Consider the following 25735-nt stretch of genomic DNA (forward strand, 5'->3'; position numbering starts at 1 on the left):
CTTTAGAATCATATATTAGACTTTGAAAGACTCGCAGACGGCTCAATTTACCAGTCAAAAGTAGTATTAACTTTGTGTCAGACATAATTGGCTAACACCTACAACTAAGCATACAGCTGAAGCTAATCAGACTGATGCCAGCGGGTAACTGCACACCATTGCGTAAATGGCCACTGACCTGTAGAGGAAACTAAATCAAAGATGTTAAATACAGTGCTTGCTAAATGGGTAGCAACTGACAGCAGGTCAGTCAACATTGTGGAACACTGTGGTTTAAAGGACATCCTCAGGTTGGCATATTGAGACCAGTCATATGCCTTGCTGTTGCAGGTAACATACATAAAAAACCTGCATGAAACAGAGAAAGCAACTATACTAAAACTGCATTGGAATGCATTTATTTGATTCCCAAGTCGAGACACCAGGAACAATTGCTTTGCGTTGTTAATGTGGACTTAAATGACAAAGAATGGATCTTTAAAAATGTTATACAAAATTATATTCATGGTGATTAACTATTTCAACTCTGCTATCAATCACAATTGAAAATATTTCTGTTTGACAGCCCAAAATATCAATATTATTATGAATTAGTATATTTGATATCTATAAATAATAGTATATATTATCTGAATAAATGTAAGTCCATATTACACAGCTCTGGACTCTGTATTGAGCTGTAGTAAAGAGACTAACTTACAAAGTCGATGCCTGAAAGACTGTTTGTAGAATATCAGAAGACAGAATGGGACAAAAAGAAGAAGAAGAAGAAGAAGAAGAAGAAAAGGAAGAGGTGTCACTGCAAACATTTTCTTACAAATCTACATCAGTATTCATTGTGTGACATTTGAATCATCTCCGAACTTGAGTCTGATCACTATCAGTCTGCTGATATGATCAGGCCTGTTTCACTAAATCTAATTCAGAAAACAATGATTTGGCTGATATACAGAGGGTGTCATCTTGTTGTTTTTCCAAAAAAGACTGCACAGTTTCAGAAACATCCCAGCTGTCAGCAGCAAATGTAGCAGAAACAGTTCACAATGTATTATAATTTTAAATATTCCTTAATGAGTTATTAATTCTTTAATAACTGTTAAAAAGAGTAAACTTTTGAGCACCACTGAAAAAGCTAATCTGCAATAATATGAGGGTGCTTTCATACCTTTAGCGTGTTTGCTTTGTTCTGATTCAGATGATAAATAATTCACTGTTGTATTCCTCCCTTGGATCTAGTGTTCACACTGCAATATTGTAAAGCAGGCAAAAGCACACAACGCAGGGCTGCCAGAGCCTCCTCTCCCCACTGCAAACTAAGCAAATGCTAGGTGTACTGGTCACACTGCATTGTGGGAAGACAACTTCAAGACGGCAGTATGTAAGGGTACGAGACCCGCTTGGCAAAGGTGGAGATTCCAGTGATGAGAAGGAAAAATCCCCCTAGTTCAACGAGCTGGGCAATATTCTTTGAACTAAACCAGTTGAGCCAGTAGATTTTGAGTCCTGTGATGTTGCTACACAGAGCACTACCTCCTCTGCAGATGTTGAATTGGGTGGAGAAGGTGAGAAAGTGTGATTACATTCTCACTGCTATCAAACCGGTCCAGGGTTTGACTGGAAGCAAGCCGAGACCACTTCTTCTAGGGGATCTTGGCTCGCTTGTTTTCTTCCACATCAGAGTGTGATAGCTGTGTTCACATACAGTGTGTCCACACAACCCCGGCCAAGGAGGGAAATTCTGTCTGTACTCGAACAACTTCCCCAAACAATCCAGGTGAAAAAGCACCCAAGGATAAAGCCTCAGAAAAAGTTTACTTTTGTTCCAGCTTAGAAATTCACTGTTAGTATCATATTATTATTTGATGAACTGTTCCATCTGAAAATGAGTCCATATTGGTCTTTTCAGTTCACAATTGGTTGGGCTTCCAACAAAATTCACAGTGGGTGCCCAAGCCAAAGTGTTTGGAACAGCTAATTTCAAAGGAAAACCAAAAAAAAGTGTCTCTAACTGGGCAGTTCCCATGTGTATGAAAGGGCCTTTAATGTCTACAACTGCGTAACTGTGTTCACATAAAGTCCATGTTTTGACACATCAAAATATCATGAAGCTGTTAAGATAAAGACTCTCCTTTGATTTCAGGCTTCTAGACCGCAGGGGAGAAATACCCATGTTTTTGTAGCTTTTATTCTGCAGGACATTTCATCACACGAAAAGGGAAAAACAAGAAGAGCAGAGATCCAGCTGAAGGGCCAGTCAAAATATATATTAAACATCAAGGGCACTCAGCTTCAAAAAAAGAAGCTGCTGATTGCATGAGAGTGGCATCAGCTTGGAGACCCACTTCCCACTGAGCTGCAGCGTTTTGGTCCACAGACAGGGGTCGCTATCCCTCAGATGCGGGAGGAGGAGGGTTATGCAAAGTGTGGCTGGTGTTGAGATGTGCTCAAGATCTGAGTGCATTCTCAGATTTGATTGATGGGATTGATTCCTACGCTGGACTGAGAGGCACGTGGCTCCTTTCCCCAGTCAAATCATTGTCAGAAAAATTCAATCAAACACAGTAGAGTAGGACGGATGCTGGCTTTTGTCAAAGCACGGCTCTTTAAATACGATTTTAGAGTGGGAATATTAAAAAAAGACGTCACAGTTCGATGTGGTCATACAAAGGTCAGATTATACACCTTGCTCTAACCTGAATGTCAATAGATCCCATCTGCTTCCTCATATATTGATCAATTAACAGTCTTCTGCAGCCTGTCAGTGATAACAGGATGACTAGTGCAACATTGGACTTGCACTCTCCTGCTTCTGACCTCCTCACCTCCCTGGGGAACCCCTCAATCCTCCTCATCTCCTTCCTCTTTTTTCCAGGAGGTGATGCAGTGGACACATTTCATCACCCTGGTAGCTTTACAGCTGTCCCGGCTCGCTCTATTCATCACCCTCACGTACAGTCGGGTCCTCCCAGAGCTATTACTGTTGCAAGCCCAAACCCTACCTTGACAACACCCTGTGAGTAAGTGTGTGAGGAAGAGCGCACAAGTGAGTCAGACACCGCATCGGGTGAGTGGGAGGGTGGGAGGGTGAATGAGTGCATCCATGTAAGATGGTGCTGCAAGAAAAAATAGAGCCGAGACAGTAGAAACACAGACAGACGAGAGTGCACTGAAATAGCCTGACAACAACAAACACGCTGCACATCAACGAACAAGAGCAATTCAGTCCTGAAAATATATCACTCAACCCTCCTCGTGTACAAACATTTTAAAACATAACTGCATGATGTGTCTCAGATCGATACTCGCTCACACATGAGGGCACATACATGTACATACACACACTCACAATCAAACACAGGCTGCACGCCCGGATGACCACTCCTTACCACTCTGACACACTTAAAGTGTTTAACCCCACACACACCGGTGCTCTACACTGTTGCTGTTGTGCTGTGTGGTCTCTAGTGAGTGCTATTGATCCTAATAGTTAGAAGGGAGAAGAGTATCCATTAAGGCTGAGTGAGCCTGTCGCCTGTCTCCTGCTCGCAGCAGGCGGCAAGGAACGGGCGGATGACAGGGGGCAGAGAGACGGGAGGAGGGGGGATGCTTCATAACTCCAGAACAATGGAGGGAAGGAGGAATAGAGGATAACACTAGATAGGACAAAAAGAGGGATAAGTGATGAATTACGGATGATAAAGGTGACTGAGGTAGCTGAGGAGGAGAGGAAGCGTGAAGTTTGTTTATATGCTAACTTTCACGAGCAGGATGTCACAAATGTTGCAGACCTGGGAGGAATAAATGATGTTGTTTCATGAGCTGGCTGAGCAATTTCGGTACAATTTGCTTGGCTCCATCTTTGAGTATCAATTTGTTATTACACATCCTTTTACATGTGTAGTCTTGTGCACTACTCAATACAACACACCAGTAAAGTAGGGACATAGTCATTCAAGATCTTTCTCAATCATCCCATGAGAGGTAAAAAAAAAAAAACTACTCCAATTGAAACCTTTGATGCAGATTTACTCAACAGTTAAAAGAAGATGTTGAAGAAAACCCCAGCAGCACTTCAGCACCGACAGTCCAACAAACTGAATCACACCATCAGCCCTTAATCATAACATGCATCAGCTCACTGACTAGCTATACTTACTAACTTTATACACTGGTTATAAAATGATAGTGTTGCTTTCAGATTGTGTGGATACTTGGTCAAAAAGTGATATTGTGTGTTCTGTGTTAAATATTTGGTTCAGATAAGTCAAACCCCAAAACAACACATTAACTCATTCGTAATGGTAAAAGCAATCACACAGGTATATTTCACCTCTGCCTGTTGACACTGTGGCAAAAAAATATTAGTTTCAGTCTCAGGCTGGTCTTGAGGGCCGGGAAATAATGACAGTTGGCGGGCGCAGCTGTGAGAGCAGCATGAAGACCACAACCATCTCTGATAGAGAAAAGTGGAGCTACATCCTGTCCTGCAATCCAAGAGCTCTAAGTTGCATCACTGTTAACTATTGTAAGCGGTAGGGATAGCAGCAGTGATGTTAAAAGTTGAGACAGTTATTTATGTAAAAGCAATGTCATTCAGCAACTTCTTATTTTATTCTATTTTTCATTGTTTTTATTATTACCGTTGCATATATTGTGTTCTTAACCTTAGGATTGTGGAGTGGGTTTGGGGTTGGGATTAGTTGGGATAAGCAACTGTGTACATAGGATGTTTCATAGAACTGTATTTTAATATATTTTATTGTATTTTATATTTAAATTTTAGATATTTAAAAGCTGGAAGAGAGAAACAGCATCTCGTTTTTCCTGTATGTCTCGTATATACAGTGAAAATTGACAATAAAAACATTTGAATCTTGAATTTGAATCTTTGAATCATCTCTTATATATGTTACTTAATTTATTCCATTTTAAGTTGTTTTTATGAACAGCACTTTGTGTTACAATGTCATTGTATGAAAAGCACTGAAAAGTGTGATTGATTGATTGATTGATTGATTGATTGATTGATTGATTGATTGATTGATTGATTGATTGATTGATTGATTGATTGATTGATTGATTGATTGATTGATTGATTGATTGATTGATTGATTAAAGGTGTGTCAACTGTAAAACTCAGAGAGGAAGGAGAGCTGAATGAAGATAGAAACATCAATTTTCAGAGCAGAGCCAGAAATCAGGAAGTAGACTGACAAGAATTAGTTCTTGTCCATGGAAGTCTTACTGACTGTGAAACTGGGGGGACTTTTTTCAGCTTTATGAATAAATAATCTTTTAAACCATTCAATCATTTTATAATTCAAATTTTGTGTCAACTTGTACATGTCTCTAGTTGGTTGCTTTGCGTCAGGGTCTTGCTCACCCTGTCAGGAATACAATATTCATAAGCACCTGCTCACTACACATTGTCCCTTTCGTAACGGATACTGAAATGATAAACAAAGTAGATTTGATAAAGTGTTGAACAGGATTCAGATTGTATAAGTGGGATTTATTCATGTTTGATAAAAGTCCTTAAATCCCAACCCTTATCAGGATTTCTCTTGACATATGATCAATGCTGAATGAGTCCAATCAAGTGTCAAAACATTTGAGCATGACATTCCTTCAACCCACAGAGTTTTAAATGAAGACATAACCAACAAAAAGTTGAACTCAAGAAGTCAATACAAAATCAAGTAAACTATTGGGACACACATACACACGGAGAGAGAGACCAGGGTGGATTAATATTAGTCTTCAGCAGTCCATCGCTCTCAGGGTCTCAAATCACTTTTCTTCATTTGCAGCACTCAGGACTCACATGTATCTGCACACATACATTAAAAACCCACAGTAACACACACGCTCCAATCAGGACTCTAAATCAATAGCTAATCTCATTCCTGAACCACACTCCCCCATGATTCATTTTCATCTAGCAGATGCATTATGGGTAGGGAATGGAAGGAACCCATCCAATTTAGCCCTGACACAAGTCAAGTCCACTGGATCATCGTGTACTCACCATTAACTGAGCACTCTTTTTCTTTTTTTTAAACAGACAGTGTGCAGTTCAGCCCTCTGAGTGTATTCTTCTTTTATTAAGAGAGGAGAGTGAAGACCTGCAGGGATCCAGAGGAGCCAGAGGAGCTTCTGGCTCCATTTGATCTGACTGGAGTACAGTTCTGTCACAGGCAGAGCTCTCCACAGCTTCACTATCTCTAGGTTCAAACTACAACTCTAACTTCTCTAATACAATCTAACTTCTTTAATAGCTAAAGTATGTCACTTTAGCTACATCTTCTCAGAGTCTTCTCCAGGAATAACTTCTTGAGGGGGCCCAAGGCTTAAAACCCAATGCCGCTAGCATTAGCATTATGTTCTTCATATGTTTTGCAAGCACCCTGTCTGATCCTTTCCGTTTCCCCAAGAGTTGATCCTTAGACGACTTTTTCTTTCCCTCGACAAGCTTCTATTAGTGCTGAAAGTGAGCGGTTTTCGTGCACTGACATTACCCCGGTATGCTGTGTGCAAAATAAGGTGATCAAAGAATGTGATACTTTTCAATATCAAATGATTTTAATCAGAATTTAGAATCAAAGTACCAAAGCTAATGAATAATCAGATAGTCTTTTATATTTGCAAGGTTACATATACTGAGGCTATAATCCTTTATGGAGCAGTCACTGCTTCAGATCCTGGCTATGACCCTTTGCTGCATGTCTTTCCCCGCTCTTCACTCCCCACATTTCTTGTCTTTGAGCTTTCCTATCTATTCTAAACAATAGCCCCTGAATAGATTTTTAATGTCATATTTTCAGCCAAAATAACACCACTTGCAAGAGAGCGGTTCCACTCTAAAGAATAATAAACACGTCCACACCTCCACACAAACTTATGGAAAGACACAAATCTTGTTTGTTTACTGCTTCCTGCCTGACTGCCATGATTGCGTTGGTGTTTGTAACCTTGAGCTGTCACTTCAATTAAAATTACTTCAATATAATACAAGTACTTTTAACAGCCTGCTGTGTGTCTCTCTCTGCTCCGCCCTCCATTACAGCCACTACAACCCCCACTGTTCTCCTAAACATGTCAACAAGTATCATGCATTTTCGGAAGTGCCTTTGGCGTCTCATGGCAACTTTTTCTGTACCAGAGCTGTGAAAGGTTGGGAATCGACAATAAGAAAACTACCACTTTTGGACATCTGGAAGTTTTTTTGTTGTTGTTGCCATGGTATCAAAACAGGTATAGTTTAATTGCGAGTATTGTACCTTGATCCTTTACTCATATCCTGAAAGTATATTTAATGTATTAAATTAATAGTCAAAGCCAAGTTTATACTTCTTCTGTCTTCTTCTTCTGTCTAATGTTGGGTGGCAATTAGCGTTTAAGGCAAATTAGCGCCCCCCTCCCTTTCCAGTGGTTGGGGGGTGTAATTACAGGTTTAAATATATACATTTTTTATCAAACATTTGCTTTATTTATATTGAGAAAAACTATATCCTGATAATTATCCTCATCGAAAACCCCCAGCCCCTAGTGACAACTCTAGTGTGAAACTTCCTCATTTGAACGTCAGTTTAACTTTGTTAGATGATAATAAAATGTATAAATTGAGTCTGTTCACCACTGTGTGACACAGATGGGGGCTAACAGACTGTCTAGCTAGCACAGCATGTACACACATGGCTTCATCTCCCAACTCCTGACATGAAGATAAATGCCTCTTCTTTATGCAGCAAAATGCACAGGCATATACAGGGCAGGAGCAGAAAGACAGGAGAATGATGCTTGTAGAGAAGACGATGAGAAATTGGAAGAGATGAAGGGTGTAAGTCAAACAAGAGGCAGAGAGAGAAGCAGAGAGATGAGATGAGAACTCGGGAGCGATGGAAAGCTGTATGGACAGCACAGAGAGAAAAGCTGTTGATCAAAGAATGATTGCGTTGGTGTTTGTAACCTTGAGCTGTCACGTCAATTAAAAGCACTTGAATATATGAGGCCACGTCTGATGGAGTTAGAGAGGATGGAAGATAGGATGAGATACACGATTATGCTGTGCTGTAAAACATCGCCAGGCAGAGGCTACTAAATCCTCCCTGCTGCACTACTTTTTTCATCTCTGAAAGACAGCTGAGGACAAAACTCTAAACTACAGACTGACAGCAGAGGAGAGAAAGAGATAGTAAAAGCGAGATGAGAAATACTGAGAAAAGTAATTAAAATAAGAAAAAAAAGACACAGCCCGGGTCTATGACGAGTGCTCCGTTGAAGCGCCTGGGGTACAGCTGACTCGTTCCTTACAGGAACACATTACAAATGAATAGTGCCATACTGGCATTTGAGGTTTGGAAAGAAGAGTGTGTTCTCTAATTAAAAACTACCCAAAGGGGCTATCTCCTGCTCTGGAACAAGTCATTCTCCACCTCCTACCCTCACATCCATCAACTCTCTGTACCCCCCTCTGCCTCCAACGGGCCTGGTGCAAGCTTTTAACGAACTCAGAAAGAAAGAGCTGATTTGGGAATAGTCTTTATGGACAGTGAGAACAGACAGAGAGGTAATGAGCTAAGCCTCAGTATTATCACGCGGTATTTAAGAGGCAACATGCAGAGACGATGAAATTAGGACTCGATACACACTTGTTCAAGCGTATGTGTCAGCTGGATTAACAACATTTGAGCTCATGTCAACACAATTCATTGTCTATATCATATTTGATTGCCATGCCAGGTAATATAAATATTGTACATATTTAACCATGTGTGTTTTCCTATGCTTCTGTAAAGACTAGGCCGTCATCATTGTGGAGTCATCTCACAGAAACCTGTGTCATAATAGTTTATATCTGTACAGCCTTTCTGTTTTTTTGGTTTATTATATTACTGCTATTGTTTTGTATCATTATTGAAAGATTTTGGTAACGGCTTTGTGATCTTGCTCTGTAAAGGGTGATATATAAAATACACTTTAATTATTTATTGAAGAAATGTGAGTTATGAGCTCTTACTGCACAGTGTTTGCAAGAAACATGTCTAGCAGATCTTGTAAAACCTGCTTCATGCTAGGTCATCAGTCACTAATTTCTGCTGCAATATTTCCATATCTACTTGGCAACTGAATTTACTCCAGTCTACAAAATCAAAAAAAGAATTGTGAAGAAGAATTTACTCCAGTCATTTATAGGAATTTAGATGTCTGTTCACCTGCAAATCACCAAATCGAGCTCAAGCTGTGGAGGTTTTCAGCTGCTTCAATGATTCAACTGAGCCTCTGCTCTATGCAATCATTTTCACCTAATTCATCTAAAAGAAGTCCTTACACTTAACACCTTTTGACATTTCCTGATAACCAAAGTAAAGCTAGTTTTCTCTTCAATAAATTCATGTCTCAGGGATTCATGATGCGATATAATTCACCTGATTAGAATGCAAGACGAAATGGAAAGCAAGTGTGTTCAAGTTTTATCGCAAGCCAGGGTAATCTGACGTTTTCTATCGACCATGACTTCTGTCAAATTAAGAGGGAAGCAACACTTTGAATGTTTGCACAGCTCTGTTGATTTTGTTGTTTTAAGGCAAAAATATCAGGAAAGCAGAATGAAAGAAACACATATAGCCCTCTCACACGTACACTGCACTGCTGAAGATTTTCCAAAAGCAGGTTGAGGTGCAATGGTCAAATTTTTAACCCTGGCTTTTTCTAAACTTTTTCTCTGCCAGCCCCGTAATAAAACTCCTGCAAGAAATCAGTGCGGCTAATGTATAAATGCAGCACGTAAAGGTCAGGAAATTTCTCTTGGAGCAAGTTGGATGGAAGTGATGATGTTCATATCTGAAGCAGCCTCATACTCTTCCCTGCTCACCAGTATGTACATTTCCACTCTTTCATTAATACTGTGAACACGTCCAAGTACTGAAAGCATTTATGGACAGTCAAAAACTGTCATCATAGTGTCAGGCCCTGTTTCTTGTTCCTTGTAAACATTACACTGTGCCTTCTATATTTTCTTTTATAAAGTCTTGCCTCGCTTGCCCTCTGACAGGGAGGGACATGTAAAAGAGCGGCTACGGAAGATTTCCAGCGCAGGCTGTCAAGAAATGTAATCAAAATGCAGCATGTGTGAGCAAAGGTGACACATATGCAGCAACATTGGAGTTATTTTTCTTCTGAAAGCTGAATATAGTGTTGCTCTGGTGCTTTTTGAAAACCTACATTCACATTTATCACTGATACTGGTACGAGCTGTCCACTCTGACGACGTAATTGTGTTTAGTTCATGTACCTCCACAGTAATTATGGCCTTGCAGTAGAGCTTGACACATAATTCAGTTGGCATCTGAGAGTACTTGTGTCATGTGTACATGCGTTTTCCATTTCTTTGTGTATGCACTGTGAAGTTTTTGACACTTACTCCACTGGGGGGTTGATGTCTTCAGCTTTTGTCTCGAAGAAGCGCAGCACCTCCTCACTCTGAGAAATCTGAGGGGGGAGTCTTACCAGCGCCTAAAGAGAGAGACAGAGAGAGAACGGTGGGCGTTAAAAAGACAACAGCCTGCAATTACTCCTGTTCTTTACTTGTTCAAATTTGAAGTGTGTTAAAGCTGCAATTATCTGCACAGAAAGGTTGTTTTGTTTTTCTGAAAATAAACTTCCACATGTTTTTCCTGATTGGGAAATGTTGAATAAATGTCTTTATTATCTGTGGATCAGTCTTTGCTTAACCTCTCTGAATTCTGTAAGAAGGTTTTCTCACTAAAAAGAAATGTATTTCAAAATAAATTGATTGGAAGAAAATAATCCAAAGTAACAAGCAAAGAAAGGATAAGAAAGAATACCAAGACCCAACTGTGCAGTTTTTCTTTTGCTCTGCAGACCTTCTTTAAACTAATTAAATGCTTTCGCCAAATATTCTCATTATTAGAAGAAGCAGACTGCTGTCTTGGTTACTTGACCACTGCAGTGCAGCATAATAAAGCTTTTGCAAACATGTCCTTCAGCCTATTTATCCTGTTTGACCATAGATTGTATAAACATGGACGTAGTTTCTGTGACATCAACCACTGGTTTCTGAAGAGAAGTTGTGAGGCCTAAAGATGGCAGCCGCCATATTGGAAATGCTGCCTCCTGACAAACAGTCACAATGCACCCACCCTGTCTGTCAACTCAGCCCCTAAATATGTAAATGTATGTATAACTCTTGGCTTTAATAGTATCTCAAAAGATGTGTTGTAAAACAATTCAACCTCTGCACAGTGTTTATTAATAAATAAGTAAGCTACATACCCCAAAAATGTTTTGGACCAGGTTGTAAACATGTTGAACTGTGTTTTAAAATTGGACATTTTAACATGGGACCTTAAAGGGATTCCTTGGCTTTTGCAACAAGTCCCTAGTGGACACTTCAAGAACTGCAGATTTTGCACATGGCTTCATTTGTTAGCACCAGTCGGTGAAAGCCTGCAATTCAAAACCACATGGAAGCCAAACAGTAACATAAACCCTGCACTGCATTGTCTTGCTGTTTACTCTAAACAGATTTGAAAAAAGACTCTTAACTCATTAGGTAAACATCCATTAAATATTAAGTTACTCTAGATGAAAAATCAACTTCCAGGGAAGATAATCTTTATCTTGGTCCATCCAATCATTCACATATACAGGGTTCCCACTCTTTTCCAGAGATCATTTTCCAGGACATTTCCAGGACATTTTCATTGATGATCAAGCTGGTATGACAGTCTAAATTTAGTACCTAATTTAGTTCCTAAATAGTCTAATATGTTCCTCTCAGTGGAAGTCTACATTGACAGACATGTAGTCTATGGCTATCAATGAAATCATCTCTTACATACTTACAAATTATGGCAAACTGATAATAGAATAATGCAACCACAGATGTACAGCACTTCACTTTATTAGTGCAACCAAGTAACAATAATAGGAACATCTCAGCTTTCTCTTTTCTCAAAAAATATAAAATGAGCAAAGTAAGAAACAAAAGAACCAGCAAAGGAATCAGGAAGCTGCCTTATTGAAATTATTAATAATATAAAATGATCAGAGGATCAGTGCTTTAATGACCTAAATAGAACTGAATGACAAAATTGGCCACAAATGTTTCTCAACTCAACTGAAACTCAAAATATACCTGCTTAATCATGATATTCATCCTGCTAAGTGGTCGATATAAAACAAAGCAAATGTCACGTTTTTTTATTTGAGTTACCGTAAACTCTGAAAAAATCGCACCGGTGTAAAGACACACTCTGTATATGAAGGTCTCTCAGAGATTTAAAAAAGTTTAAACTGTTTTCCTGCATGGCGATGTCTATTATGATCAGTGATGTCTACAATGTGGAGTTTCTGTGCAGCTGTGTCGCTCTTTTTGTTACGTTTGTTTCCACTATCGGGAGTTTGCACTCCTACTAGCTACAGCAGGGGTTCTCAAACTTTTTGGAGCCAGGGACCCCTTACAGGTGAGAAAATTGTCCAAGGCCCCCTCATAATTGTAACACAGATTAAGCACATTAGTGATGTGTCATGATCAAAAGCTGTGGCTTTGAGAGCCGATGCTTTATAGTGAATCAGAAGAGCCGGCTCGCATCGAGAGAGAGCCAGCTCCCATTTTTTTCCTTTCACTGCTTAGCTCTCACAGTGCTCAGCCCCAGCTCTGCTCACAGCAGAACTTTGTTTTGATCGGTCAGCATGGTGGCCATGCGGCCAATCACATGTGAGGATATAGGATACAGGTGATGGAGGGGAGGCTGTGTATCCTGGCTACATCTGTTCCTTCAGAGAGAGTCTTCTTGAAGACCGGGCAAATACTCGCTGAGAGGAGAAATCGGATCAGCCCATCCAAGCTGAGGCATCTGATTTTTCTCAATGCCAACCTGAGGACATTAATAATGTTTGCTCCAGTTTGGTTCTGGTTCTGTTTGCTTGAGTTGGTTCTGGTTCTGTTTGATTGAGTTGGTTCTGGTTCTGTTTGCTTGAATTTGGTTCTGGTTCTGTTTGCTTGAGTTTGGTTCTGGTTCTGTTTGCTTGAGTTTGGTTCTGGATCTGTTTACTTGAGTTCGGTTCTGGTTCGGTTCTGGTTCACTTCTGGTACAGTTCTGGTTCGGTTCTGGTTCGGGTCTTGTTCGGGTCTGGTTCAGTTCTGGTTCAGTTCTGGTACAGTTCTGGTTCGGTTCTGGTTCGGTTCTGGTTCGGTTCTGGTTGGGTTTGCATGAATTTGGTTCTGGTTCTGTTTGCTTGAGTTTGGTTCTGGTTCTATTTGCTTGAGTTTGGTTCTGGTTCTGGTTTTGTTCTCATGAGTTTGGTTCTGGATCTGTTTACTTGAGTTCGGTTCTGGTTCGTTTTTTGTTCAGTTCTGGTACAGTTCTGGTTCGGTTCTATTTCGGGTCTGGTTCGGTTCTGGTACAGTTCTGGTTGGGTTTGCATGAGTTTGGTTCTGGTTCTGTTGGCTTGAGTTTGGTTCTGGTTCGGTTTGCGTGAGTTGGTTCTGGTTCTATTTGCTTGAGTTTGGTTCTGGTTTTGGTTCTGTTGCATCTGTTGAAATTGAGTTCGGTTCTGGTTCGGTTCTAGTATGGTTCTGGTTCGGTTCTGGTTCGGTTCGGTTCTGGTTCGGTTCTGGTTCGGTTCTGGTACGGTTCTGGTACAGTTCTGGTTCGGTTCTGGTTCGGGTCTGGTTCGGTTCTGGTTGGGTTCTGGTATGGTACGGTTCGGTTATGGTTCTGGTTCGGTTCCGTTCTGGTTCGGTTCCGTTCTTGTTCGGTTCCGTTCTGGTTCGGTTCTGGTACACTTCTGGTTCGGTTGTTGTTTGGTTCTGGTTTGGTTCTGGTTTGGGTCTGGTTTGGGTCTATTTCGGTTCTGGTTGGGTTTACATGAGTTTGGTTCCAGTTCTGTTTGCTTGAGTTTGGTTCTGGTTCTGTTTGCTTAAATTTAGTTCTGGTTCTAACCCTAACCCTAATCCCAACCCAAACCCTAATCCTAAACCTAAACCTAATCCTAATTCTAACCCTAATCCCAACCCTAACCCTAACCCCAATCCCAACCCTAACCCTAATCACAACCCTAACCCTAACCCTAATCACAACCCTAACCCTAACCCTAATCCTAATTCTAACCCTAATCCCAACCCTAACCCCAATCACAACCCTTACCCTAATTACAACCCTAACCCTAACCCTAGGATCAGGGTGAGAATGGTTTTGTAACAGAATAAATGCACAAAATTGGGCAATTATAAGGCTTCTCATTAAAACACAGTGCGTAAAAGGGTTTTCAACACAAACCATTAGTTTTTGCAAAGTTAAGGTAAAACATACGGCTACACAAGATCCTAAATTAAGAGCAGTTCGGGAGTCGGAAGAGCCAGCTCTTCTTTGGGAGCCGAGTCAAAAGAGCCGGCTCTCTGACAAGGGCCGAACTTCCCATCACTAAAGCACATGCTTACTACCATTTGCACTCTTAGTTGCCCTTGGAACTATTTGTATTGTAAAACGTATCAATGTAAATACTTCATAATAGTAATAATAATACATTTTTTTTAGAAGCGCCTTTCAAAACACTCAAGGTCGCTTTACAGACAGATTAAAACACAATAAATAAAAAAACACGATATAATAAATAAAAACAACAAGCAAAGTAACACCAAGTTAAAAATGAAGCAGTGGAAATTAAGCAGGGAATGCAATTTGAAACAGATGGGTTTTGAGTTTTGATTTAAAGAGGGGTAGTGAGTCAGAGTTTCGGATGTCTGGTGGGAGTGAGTTCCAGAGTTGGGGAGCAGAGCGACTGAAAGCCCTGCTCCCCATGGTGCTGAGACGGGCAGGGGGCACAGAGAGGTGGAGAGAGGAGGAAGACCTGAGGTAGCGAGAGGGGGTGACGATGTGGAGGAGATCAGACAGATACGGGGGGGAGAGGTTGTGGATGGCCTTGAATGTGTACAGGAGGATTTTGAAATTAATTCTGAGTTTGAACGGGAGCCAGTGGAGCTGCTTGAGGACAGGGGTGATGTGGTGAAAGGAGGGGGTTCTGGTGATGATGTGGGCTGCAGAGTTTTGGACCAGTTGAAGTTAATGGAGGGATTTGTGAGGGACACCGAAGAGGAGTGAATTACAATAATCGATACGGGAGGTGATGAGACTGTGGACCAGGATGGCAGTGTTGTGAGGGGTGAGAGAGGGGCGGAGACGGTTGATGTTGCGGAGATGGAAGCATGCAGACCGGGTTATGTTATTGATGTGAGAGTGGAAAGAAAGTGAGCTGTCGATGATGACACCCAGACTCTTTTCCTGAGGGGAGGGGGACACTGTTGAACTGTCTATGGAGAGGGAGAAACTGTCGGCTTTGGATAAGGTGGATTTGGTGCCTATAAGGAGGAGTTCTGTTTTATTGCTGTTGAGTTGAAGGAAGTTGGAGGTGAACCAGGACTTGATCTCAGAGAGGCAGAGGGTGAGGGAGGAGGGTGGGAGAGTGGAGTCGGGCTTACTGGAAAGGTAGAGCTGGGTGTCATCCGCGAAGCAGTGAAAGTGAATGCCAAATTTGCGGAAGATATTGCCAAGTGGGAGAAGGTAGGTGATGAAGAGGAGGGGGCCCAGGACAGAGCCCTGTACCATAGTGATAAACAGATTCAATCTGAATCAAGTAAATACCACTTGTATACTTTCAAACAGAGGGACATTTCATTCCTTGTGGACTCAACATGACAGCATTTATACTTTTCAAGTAATTGATCTTAAACGCTTTCAGAAAATTAACAGTAGCAAGACTCACATATCCCTTCGAGCCACCAAATGGTATCATAACAATGGTGTATATGCTGTTTTGTAATGAGACCGCACAATTTTATAATTTATTAGAAATGTATTCAAATTATTTCATGGACCCCCACGCTATGGTTCGCGGACCCCCAGGGGTCCCAGGACCCCACTTTGAGAACAACTGAGCTAGAGTACGGTAATTGAGGTCTCAGCCTGCAGAGAAAGTTGTGAGGCACAGACCCCCAAGCTCTCTGCCCGACTCCACTGGTCACACTATAACTGAAATATAAGACTCTTTGAATCAAAAGAGCACTCCACAAGGTTAATGTACCATAAAACATAAACAATATACCCCCGTTTTCTGTGAATGCATGATTATGAAGTGAAGGAGAAATGATGTGAAAAAAGTTGCTCAGCGTCGCTGTCTTGTCCAGCACAGTGTGCACTCAACTTTCAATGAATGGGGATGTGTTTTGTTAACCGGGTCAGGTCGCACGCAGCCATGTTGGAATAATTTTTTCAGGACTATATGTGATTTTCCAGGGCATTTTACTTTTTCTCCAATTTTCCAGGTGTTTTCCAGTACTGGAAAACTGTTTTCCAGGTTTTCCAGGACGCGTGGGAACCCTGCATATAGCTTTGCTAGATGTAAAGGACCATTAGAAAGAGACAGGTTTTAAGTACTTCTGCATCAGATTTTTCTTTTTGCAAACATGAAGTTGGTGGAGCCCCAAAAAAGAGGTAAGGAGATTAAATATTGGATTAAAACAAAACTGCATCAACATATGACATTAAAATTGATCTTTAGCTACCAAACAACCTGTTAGTATTTTTATAGAATCATCAGCTTGCTATGCTGCCCCAAAGAGGTTAAGGTATAATTTATTTATTTAATCTTTTAGAGGTTTCAATTTCTAATTCCAAGGGAATTGTTATAGGTTTGTTGTATTTATTTAACAAATAATTGTGTGTCAGAAGTGCATGGTTACACAATTCTACATCACCAAATGAACCACCCTTTCAATCTAATCTCCAGTGAATGACAAGTTCATGTCTGACTGACCATCCATATTTGATGATCTGACCAGTCTCCACTCAAGGTCTAGCTCATTTACAGTGTTGGGGTGCTGGACCGTTAAGATATGTGACAACATGCACATCACAGTCTTTATTCAAATCAGCACAGTCTGAGCCACCTTCATATTTCATTCATTGGATCTTATATTATTGAAAGGGCCTTGTGGCTGTGATTGAAGACGTTGTATCTCGCTGTGAGCTCATCGCTGGCTGGACTCCCACAATCTCTAGAGAGCAGATCCCTTGAGAACACTGGGCAATTACTCTTCCTCTCTGTTGTTTGCCTCATAAACAGGATGCAGGAAGTAAACAGTGTGGCACACTCCAGCACTGGGCCCGCTATAGCAACTATAAACATTAGAGCGCTCTGGGTTATTTGGGTAATGAGGAAACCTTTGCATGTGTGGAGCAAAGGATCGAGTTTGTTTCAGATGTGTGTAATTGCTTTTGGTTTTTAGACTTCTTTTAGTCCCAATTACTGAGCTGACACAGTGGCTAACCTCTCCTAAAACAGGAAAATTATACTACCAACTAATTGAGTACACAGAAAAACATAAAAGCCCAAATTTGACTCACAGCATCTGCAAATTTGGCTTGAAATAGTACAAAAATGTGTATAATACTATAATAGAGAGTCTCATTACTCATCCACGAGAATCTGAGTGGAAATTATCTTTCATTTCTATCAGAAAATACTACTTAAAATGTCTTTCAGATCATTTCTCAAAACTGTGAGGACAAGAACATTTGATAGAAGTCTGAACAGCAATGGCACATTGGACAACAAGTGTAAAGGTGTTCTTCAGAGAGAGAAGAGGAGAGCAGAAACCAACAACATCTAAAAAATATCTATTTCAATCTGTCACTGAATGGTGAGTCACAAAATACCTTGCTATCCACACAGCAGTTTTCAGTTAGAATACGAGTGCATGTTACATCAGCAGAGAAGCCAAATGAAAAATATGTGATGTGTGATTACACTTTTCAATATTACAATAGCTATGAAGCAGAATAAAAAAACAAAACCAACAAGTATAAAAACCATAGACTGTAAAGGAACATTAGCAGGTTTAATGCAATGCCAGAGTACTACAGAGGTAGTTTGTTGAGTAAGTTAGGTCAAATAGAGAATAAGATTCATCTTGTATTTTACTGTCAAATCAATGATGATATGAAAGATGAACCTTTTTAGAAAATTGTCCCCCATTAAGGCTGATTTCTCCTGGCTGGATGATTGTGGAAAACTGAAGTTTTGCTTTAGAAAAGGACATTTTTGTATGTAGCAGAGTACATCTACAAAGCCTGGGGGGAAGGGGGAAGAACACAATGTTCAAGACGAGGGAAATGCGCATATAAAACATTGTCCCTCTTGCTGGTCGTCATAAGAATTACAAGTTGCTCAAACAAGTTATCAACACTGTTAGATTACGTGTTTTGTCTAAACTGTTGCCAACCACCTTCCACTAGCAAGGGTTATAGCTTAATGGCTACTACCATGATGCTATAATACAGGGGTTCCCAAAGTGTGGGTCAGGACCCCCTGGATGATCGCGAGACACAAATGGGGGTCGTGAGATGTCTTCCAGAATGTTTTTTTTATTTTTATTTATTATCTAAAAATGGTACATTTTAACCATTATAGTAAAGTATATCGACAAAATAGTAGCTCCATTTGAAATAAAACCTTGAAAATAGAAAATGTAATGAGTTTTCCACCTTTATTTTTTTGCCAGATGACTCCTAAGTTTAGGGTTAGTGAACAGTTAATTATCAAAAGCATCAGTAGCAGTAGGTTAATTCATAATGGCACAGGAAACACAGCCACATGCTCATATAGGTAGGCTGATTTTCTGCAGACCAGCTTAATGAAGCCACATTAAATCACTTTGAGGGACAGTGGGGGTCCAGAGTCTTTGGCACCAATATTTTGGGGGCTGCGGGCTGAAAGGTTTTGGAACCCCTGCTATAATGCACTTCTACCCTGATGTAAACAAGCACAGCTGGCAGATGACGTCTTGCAGTGCAGTTTGTTAGTATTTCAATCTGTAGAAAATGGAGATAGTTTCATGAAGGCTGTGTCTGGTGTTAAACTGACACATAATCACTCGACTGGAGCAATGTGTAACCAGCACAGGAATGTGGACATTAACCTGCAAAGAGGACTGAAGGCAGGTGGTTCTAGCTCTGCTAACATCAGCCACACTCACCTCACACATTTCACATAATTTACTTACAGTCTCTATGATCCCCTGTTTAGCCGCGTTAAACAAATTGTGCTCAAATTTGATTGTTGGGTTTTTTTTGGTGTGTGTTATATTACCTTGACCCACCTAAAAGTGTCATCAACAGACAGTTACTACTTCAGGCAGCATTTAATAAGACAAAGGCACTCATTATTAGCTGCAAACTATGCTATTGCTGGGTATTAACAGCTTCTGTGTGACTTCTGTTGATTGTTTATGATCGAGTGGCGACTTTATTGTAGAATTTTTGAAGTAAATGTCTAAGGTTAACCAACCCTAATTCAGATCGAATGTCAAAAAGGCTTTCCCAAACTTAAATGGCAATATTCCTAATTTGGACAGAACCTTCTTTTCAATCATGTTAATTACCTCATATTGTGTTCTGTAATAGTTAAAAGGCTTGCGTGGATTTGAGTTTCCAGTAGCTTTGGAGAAACCTGTCCCCTCTGTTTGAGTGGATTTCTGCCAACATGAGGGGAGGAAGGAAGGAAGGAAGTGTGGAGGGCACAGCGGAGGAAAGGGTCTGGATCCGGAATAAATTAAATAATTCTAATAAGAGGAAGAACAGGAAGTGATAAGGTGGGTTTCCCTTGAACTTGTGAATGACTTTAAAGGCTTGGGTTGGTGATTTTTTTCTGTTTGGCTTGGAGAGGAACTTTCTTTCTGTGTGTATCAAACGAGGGGACAAGGTCATTAGTGAGGGGGGCTTTGAAATAATGGAGGAGCTTAAAGTCTGTTTCATGCAGTGCAGTGACTGAGAAGTTTGATGCACAACTAGGTCACCCAGCTTCTCTGACTGTGGCACAACATAAAATAAACAACCCTCGACTGTAGGAAGAGTTCATAACCAAGCCGGGTCCTTCACAGCCGCAGAAAACTTCAGTGTAAGAGCACATTACAGGGTCCTCAGATGTCTCAGAATAGCCCAGACACATAACTCTTCATAACAACAACTCTGAAACTTTTCCATCCCCGACAATCGTGTCTAAATCTCATATCCCATGTTTAAAGCATGTGAAAGTACAGCGTGGGTGCTGACTTTTTTGCCCCTTACAGGCTGGGAGGACATTCCCCAGAGTCAGATGGAGGACTTAAGGATGTTTACCCTGCAGTAGTCGTCGATAAAACGCAGCCGCTTCATGGCCACGTCTCGCACATGACTCCTCCGGAACAGGATTTTGCCTGGAGGGGAGGAAAAGAGGAAAGACAGAAGATTAAAAATGTGGGAGGACAGAGAGGGTGAATGGAAAGGCAAGCTTATTTTATACAGAACATTTCCGAAACAAGGAAATTCAAAACGCTTAACGGGCATAAGAATTCATAAAAAAGAGATGAAGGAAAGATTAAGTTTGTATTCAGTAGAGATCCATCAAAAAGAAACTGCTGAAAGATTATAAAGATATATAGAGGGGAAACAAGAGAAGGCAGCCAATATTTGACAAATATATATCCAGTGCTTTCTGGGGAAAAAATAGCAATTTTAAGCTGAATTCGCAGTTCTTATAGCTCCCTTTCAAACCCTTTCCAACCAGGAGGTGTCAGTAATGCGCACTGGTGTTACTCTGTGAGCAAAGCAGTCACAATCTCACACTCAGGGGCCCAGCTGTCCTCCTATGGATTCCATGACCTCTGCGTGTGACACAGCTTTTAAAATAACAAATAGGATTTATATACACATGGGTCATGAATCTTCCTCTCATCCTCTCAACCCACCCAGGGGGAATATTACAGACCCCCTACATCACATGTATGCACTGCATCCTGTACAGGAGGAGTACAATGATGAGAGTGGTTATTGCAAAATCAGCTCATCTAGAGACAATATTTAAAGAGCTCTACTTCAATCCGAGAATAAAAATAACAATCAATTAACATATCAGAGGAACTATTTGTAAAAGAAATCCAGATTTAGGATGAAATGTTTCTTTTTTTTCTACCTTCAGGACTCTGAGAGTTTGAGTCATATGACCTGCTTGATTTAAGTTTTTATTTTTGTTACTTTAATGTCTTATTTGATTAGAGAGGACAGGGGATAAAGTAGGAGATTGGGAGAGTGACATGCAATAAAGAAATAGAGTTGGTAAAGTTCTTCAGAACCAAATGATGTGTTTTCCAGTTGCTGTGTAGCTGTGCAAGCTACACCTCAAGCTAGTGCAGCAGTTCAAGAGCTAGATCACTGGCCTTCACCTACACTAGAGACACAGATTCAGGATTAACTTGTCATGAAATGTTTTACAGTCATTTTTAAGGATGTAGTTTATTAATGTTGCAGTTTTATTTTAACCTTTGGTGTCAAATTTGATTCTTGTTGACATTTAAGAGCAGTAAAAACTCCCAAAATCTCTTATGGACAAATTTTGATGACTTTCCTGAAGTGACCCACAAACATGATAACATTTTAGAAGTGTATTAACATTGAAGCTGTTCTGGGTCGCATTTGATCCACATTGATTGAGATGAGTTTTAGATCCTCCAGTGTAGAGATCAAATCAAGGAAACTTGTTATGGTCCTGATTTGTTGTGTGATTTGCCCTAACCCTCTCTCTCTCTGCCTGCAGGTTGCATGGGTAGGGGCGGGGCCGGTCTCCTCAGCAGTGAGGCTCATCAGGCACACCTGTCCCTGATCTGCTCATCAGCACTGGCTTCTTAAGCCACCACCAAACACTCCTCCAGTGCCAGATTATTCCTCTAGCCGCATGCTCCATGTCCCATTGTAGCCTTGCTCCTGAGGAGATTCAAGCCACGCTTTTCTGTTTACTTATCTCGAGTTGTTTCCAGAGGATTTATTCCTAGTTTTTGTTTGTGAGTTTTTGATAGAACCTTTTTCCCCTTTTGGGTGATTTTGTGTTACTCCTAGTTTTGTACTTTTTCTCAGTTGTTTTTACCCACAAGGCGCTTTTTGTTGAACCTTGGTTTTTGCTTAATAAATACTTTTTCCCTGTACTCTGCATTTGGGTCCTAGTCCTTTGCTCAAGCCGCAACAAAACTGCTGGTTTTAGGAAATATTTAAACTCTAAAACTGTTAAGACCATGTCTGTGGATGTTTTTCAAGGGACAGTGGAAACAGAGTTCAAGGAGGACCTTGACACTGGCGCTGCATTATCACCACAACTGCTCAGTTTCCCACACAATCAGGCATCCGTTGGTCTCTGATGGTGGAATCTCGAAACAGTGAAAGAGTAAAACTGCACAGGAATGATCATGTAAAGAACTCATACAGAGGTCAGAGGGGGCCTCGACACAATCACAAGATCTGTACCTACATTCACAAGCATCTGCAATTTAAATTTTCTAAAAATGAGCAAATTCTAATCCATTAATTTGGAACTGAGATCAAACACAGATCAAAAGAGAAGTTAGGAGGCCAAAATATTATGAAAGTACCTGAGCTGTCCTTTTAGTGCCTGAGGTCATAACATCAAGATTTCCTGTGTAACAGGCCGTCAATCTGATCTTCCAAAATTAGGAGGCAGATTGGGGTTTGAAGGATAATGTTGGAAAGATGTGGTGAAGGTTTCCTAAGACTGCTTTTTTATGTCTTTTATTCTAAGTGTAACTTAATGTAGAATTGATAGTTAATAGGTATGGTTTGGAAGTTATGGGGATTTCTTTATGATAGCAGAGGACAGTGTTTAATGTTTATAATGGTTACACATGGCCGTATTGAGAATGTTCTTTCCATTTTCAGTTTCAACAAAACATATTTTAGTCCTAATTGCTGTCATGAATATGTCTCGTGAAAAATAGGACATGATATTTTGTAATGGTTTCAAGAAATGCAGCAGTTAGAAAGAGTCACGGTTTTAAAACCACAAAACTATCTGTCATACGTTATCTAAGGGGTAAGCGCCCCCCAAAATAACACATTTTAGAGCTGTAATCTCAATACCAACTCATCATGCACCCATGATCATTGTGCTGATAGTAGATGTCTCCAAAAAGAGTGGTGTAAAACTTAACAAATACACTGGACCTGTTCTGTGACAGATGTAGTCAGGATTAATTCTGATCCATTTATAAATGTCCGATGAGGTTATTTATACATTCTAAATACATCTGTTGTCCAACATCTAGCCGGTGACTTGTTATGAGGAAATTCTACAACTAATACATCCTAATACTGTGATATGGAATATGAACAGTAGGTAAGGCTTCAATCAGGAACGTCAGGTTAACAAGGATACATTTTCAGTACTCTGAAAGTGAGGGGTATATTTCTGTAAGTGACAAATAAACTGCTGAGGATCCGTACTCAGCCTAAAACCAAACAAGGTGCTAGATTGTCAATATTCGTCCTCATCTGAAATATTGCCCCGTGGTTCAAATTCCATCAGTGTCACACAGCAAGGACAGTGGAATTTATCCTCAAATAAACATCCTCAAACGCAGACAGTCAATAATGTTTGCATCTGGTGCTGCTGGTTTCATAGATAAGAGGAAGGTGTACTTTTGGCTGGTTTCCAAATTGTTTTTGTGTGTGTCAGTGTGTCCGCATGAGAGAGACACACACAACAGAGGAGGATGATGGATTCAAGGTAGATAAAGAGGGATCATGTGATGGCCACAGGGCGTAGGCAGAGCCTTAAATGAACTGGTTTCATTTAAAATAAGAAGTGTTATGCCCTCAACATGAAGTAATCTTGAAAAACCTGTGCAATACAGAGATAAACTAAAACTCACACACTAGACATGAGTGTGATTAGCAGAATCACTGTCAGCCCTGCTGCCCCGGACTCTGAACCGCCACAAACACCCTCATCGATCACTGCCACACTGTACTGTAGGTCGCCATGAGCCTGAATGTCAGGAGACGACTTACAGCAGGAGAGACGAGCATGCGTGGCATGACTCCAATCAATGTTAGGACACACACACACACACACACACACACACACACACACACACACACACACACACACACACACACGCACACACACACACACACACACACACACACACATCCTCCAGTCTGTGTTCATCAAATGATTAAATACAAGCATGACAACGACCTCAGGTAAATAAGTCAAACGGATTCAACAATGTCCTTAAAATGAAAACGTCAAACACACATATAAACAGCTGTGATTTGAAAGTCACAGATAGCCCCGTGTCAGCAGTTACACACACATCTATACATACACACACATGCAGCACAGGCAGGCATCAGTAACCAGCTCATATTGACGCTGCGCTAGTGCCAGCCATAAATTATTAATATGGGAGCCTGTTCAGATAACTGGAGCTGTGGAGCAGGCTATTACCTGGGAGAAAAGGGATGATCCTCTTTTTTGGGTCTTTCTGCCCTCCCTCAATTGGGAACTTGTCAAGAATCTGCATCTGAGGAAGGAAGACAGGGAGAAAAACTTGTTTAGTTTTATGTTTTCAAAGTTAAGGGAAAATGTTTATCTGCCTCTTTCTGAGAGGAAGATTAGAAGATCAATATCGAGCTCATGTCTTTATCTTTAAAGCGTAGAGCTGGAGCCAGGGGCAATTAGCCTAGCATAACAAAAACACAGGCTGGCCCGTTTAAAAGTTCCCACACCACACAACTTTTCAATACAGCACATAACATATTCACCATATCTTGAAAATTATAGTGGATGACTTGCGGTTATGCAGTGGTATGTACCTACAGTATGTCTTGGCGAATGACTGGGAGCAGTGAGTCTTTGCATTGATAAAAGGCTAGCAGAGACTAGCTTGATCTTTTTAGGGAGCATTTTTAACATCTGGCAAGGGACTACGGAGGGAAACTAGCCTTTTGGCTAACTCACGCATATTTACATAGGTGTTACTTAATATGCATGGTCCTTTTAAATAATAAATAAAAATAAATAGAGACACTATACAGACTTTTTTTTAAAGACACATAAATAGTTGTTTGTCAAGAAGTGTTTTAGTTTCTAATTATGAGTAACAGTTCCGGGAACCTTGTTACATTTTCTACATCAAAGTTTTAGGGGGAACTTTTTCTTTAGGGAATGCTCGGCATGAACAGGGCAGGACAATATGTGTCTGTCTTATTTATAAAACACTAAAATTCACAGCATGATGTGTTAACAGTCCACCGTCCTCTAACAGGAGGTCACTATAGACAATACCGTAACACAGCTGGCTTATAATGCAGCATTCATGTGGGCCTTACCACAAAGCTATGTTTAGCTGTTGGTTTATTAAATGAAGACATAACATTGCTTGGGATTGTAAACAAAATACGCTTTGTCAACAAAAGTATTTACAGGACATAAACAAAGCGTTCAACGTTTTACCATCATCATAAATAGATTTGATTGTTACTGTTGATTGTTTAATTATTAGTATACAAAGGTATAGGATTGAAAAAAGTGTATCACTCTTTTTCTGCCCCTTCAGTAAAATCAACACAAAGTCGCAGCTCTTCCTTGATGTCTTTGTTTGGTACTTTCTCGGTCGATGTCTAACTCATTTCAGGGTTTTTAAAATATAAGAAGAAAGGCTTCCCATCGGCTGAGTTAGACGTTTTTTTCTGTTTAAAAAATGAAAACATTAAGTAAGATCCTCTCCTTAAAACGAGGATGTGCAGTACTTTGGGGTTCACACCCTTCCTAAGCACTCAATCCTGAATCCACATGAGTGTATCACACATAGTCCAAAAATCAA

General features: G+C 40.4%; 1 protein-coding gene across 1 annotated transcript in view; it reads right to left on the reverse strand.

Annotated features, from left to right (window-relative positions):
* The window catches only part of sh3pxd2aa (SH3 and PX domains 2Aa), a 149005-nt gene that overhangs the window by 82849 nt on the left and 40421 nt on the right, over positions 1-25735 (reverse strand). Inside the window, exons 4-6 of the mRNA XM_034688890.1 lie at positions 24358-24433; positions 20202-20278; positions 10424-10515 (exon numbers count right to left, since the gene is read on the reverse strand). Coding sequence (XP_034544781.1) covers positions 10424-10515; positions 20202-20278; positions 24358-24433 — 245 coding nt within the window. The remainder of the gene's footprint in view (positions 1-10423; positions 10516-20201; positions 20279-24357; positions 24434-25735) is intronic.

Source organism: Notolabrus celidotus, chromosome 7 (genome assembly GCF_009762535.1).
Source record: "Notolabrus celidotus isolate fNotCel1 chromosome 7, fNotCel1.pri, whole genome shotgun sequence".
Lineage (NCBI taxonomy): Eukaryota > Metazoa > Chordata > Actinopteri > Labriformes > Labridae > Notolabrus > Notolabrus celidotus.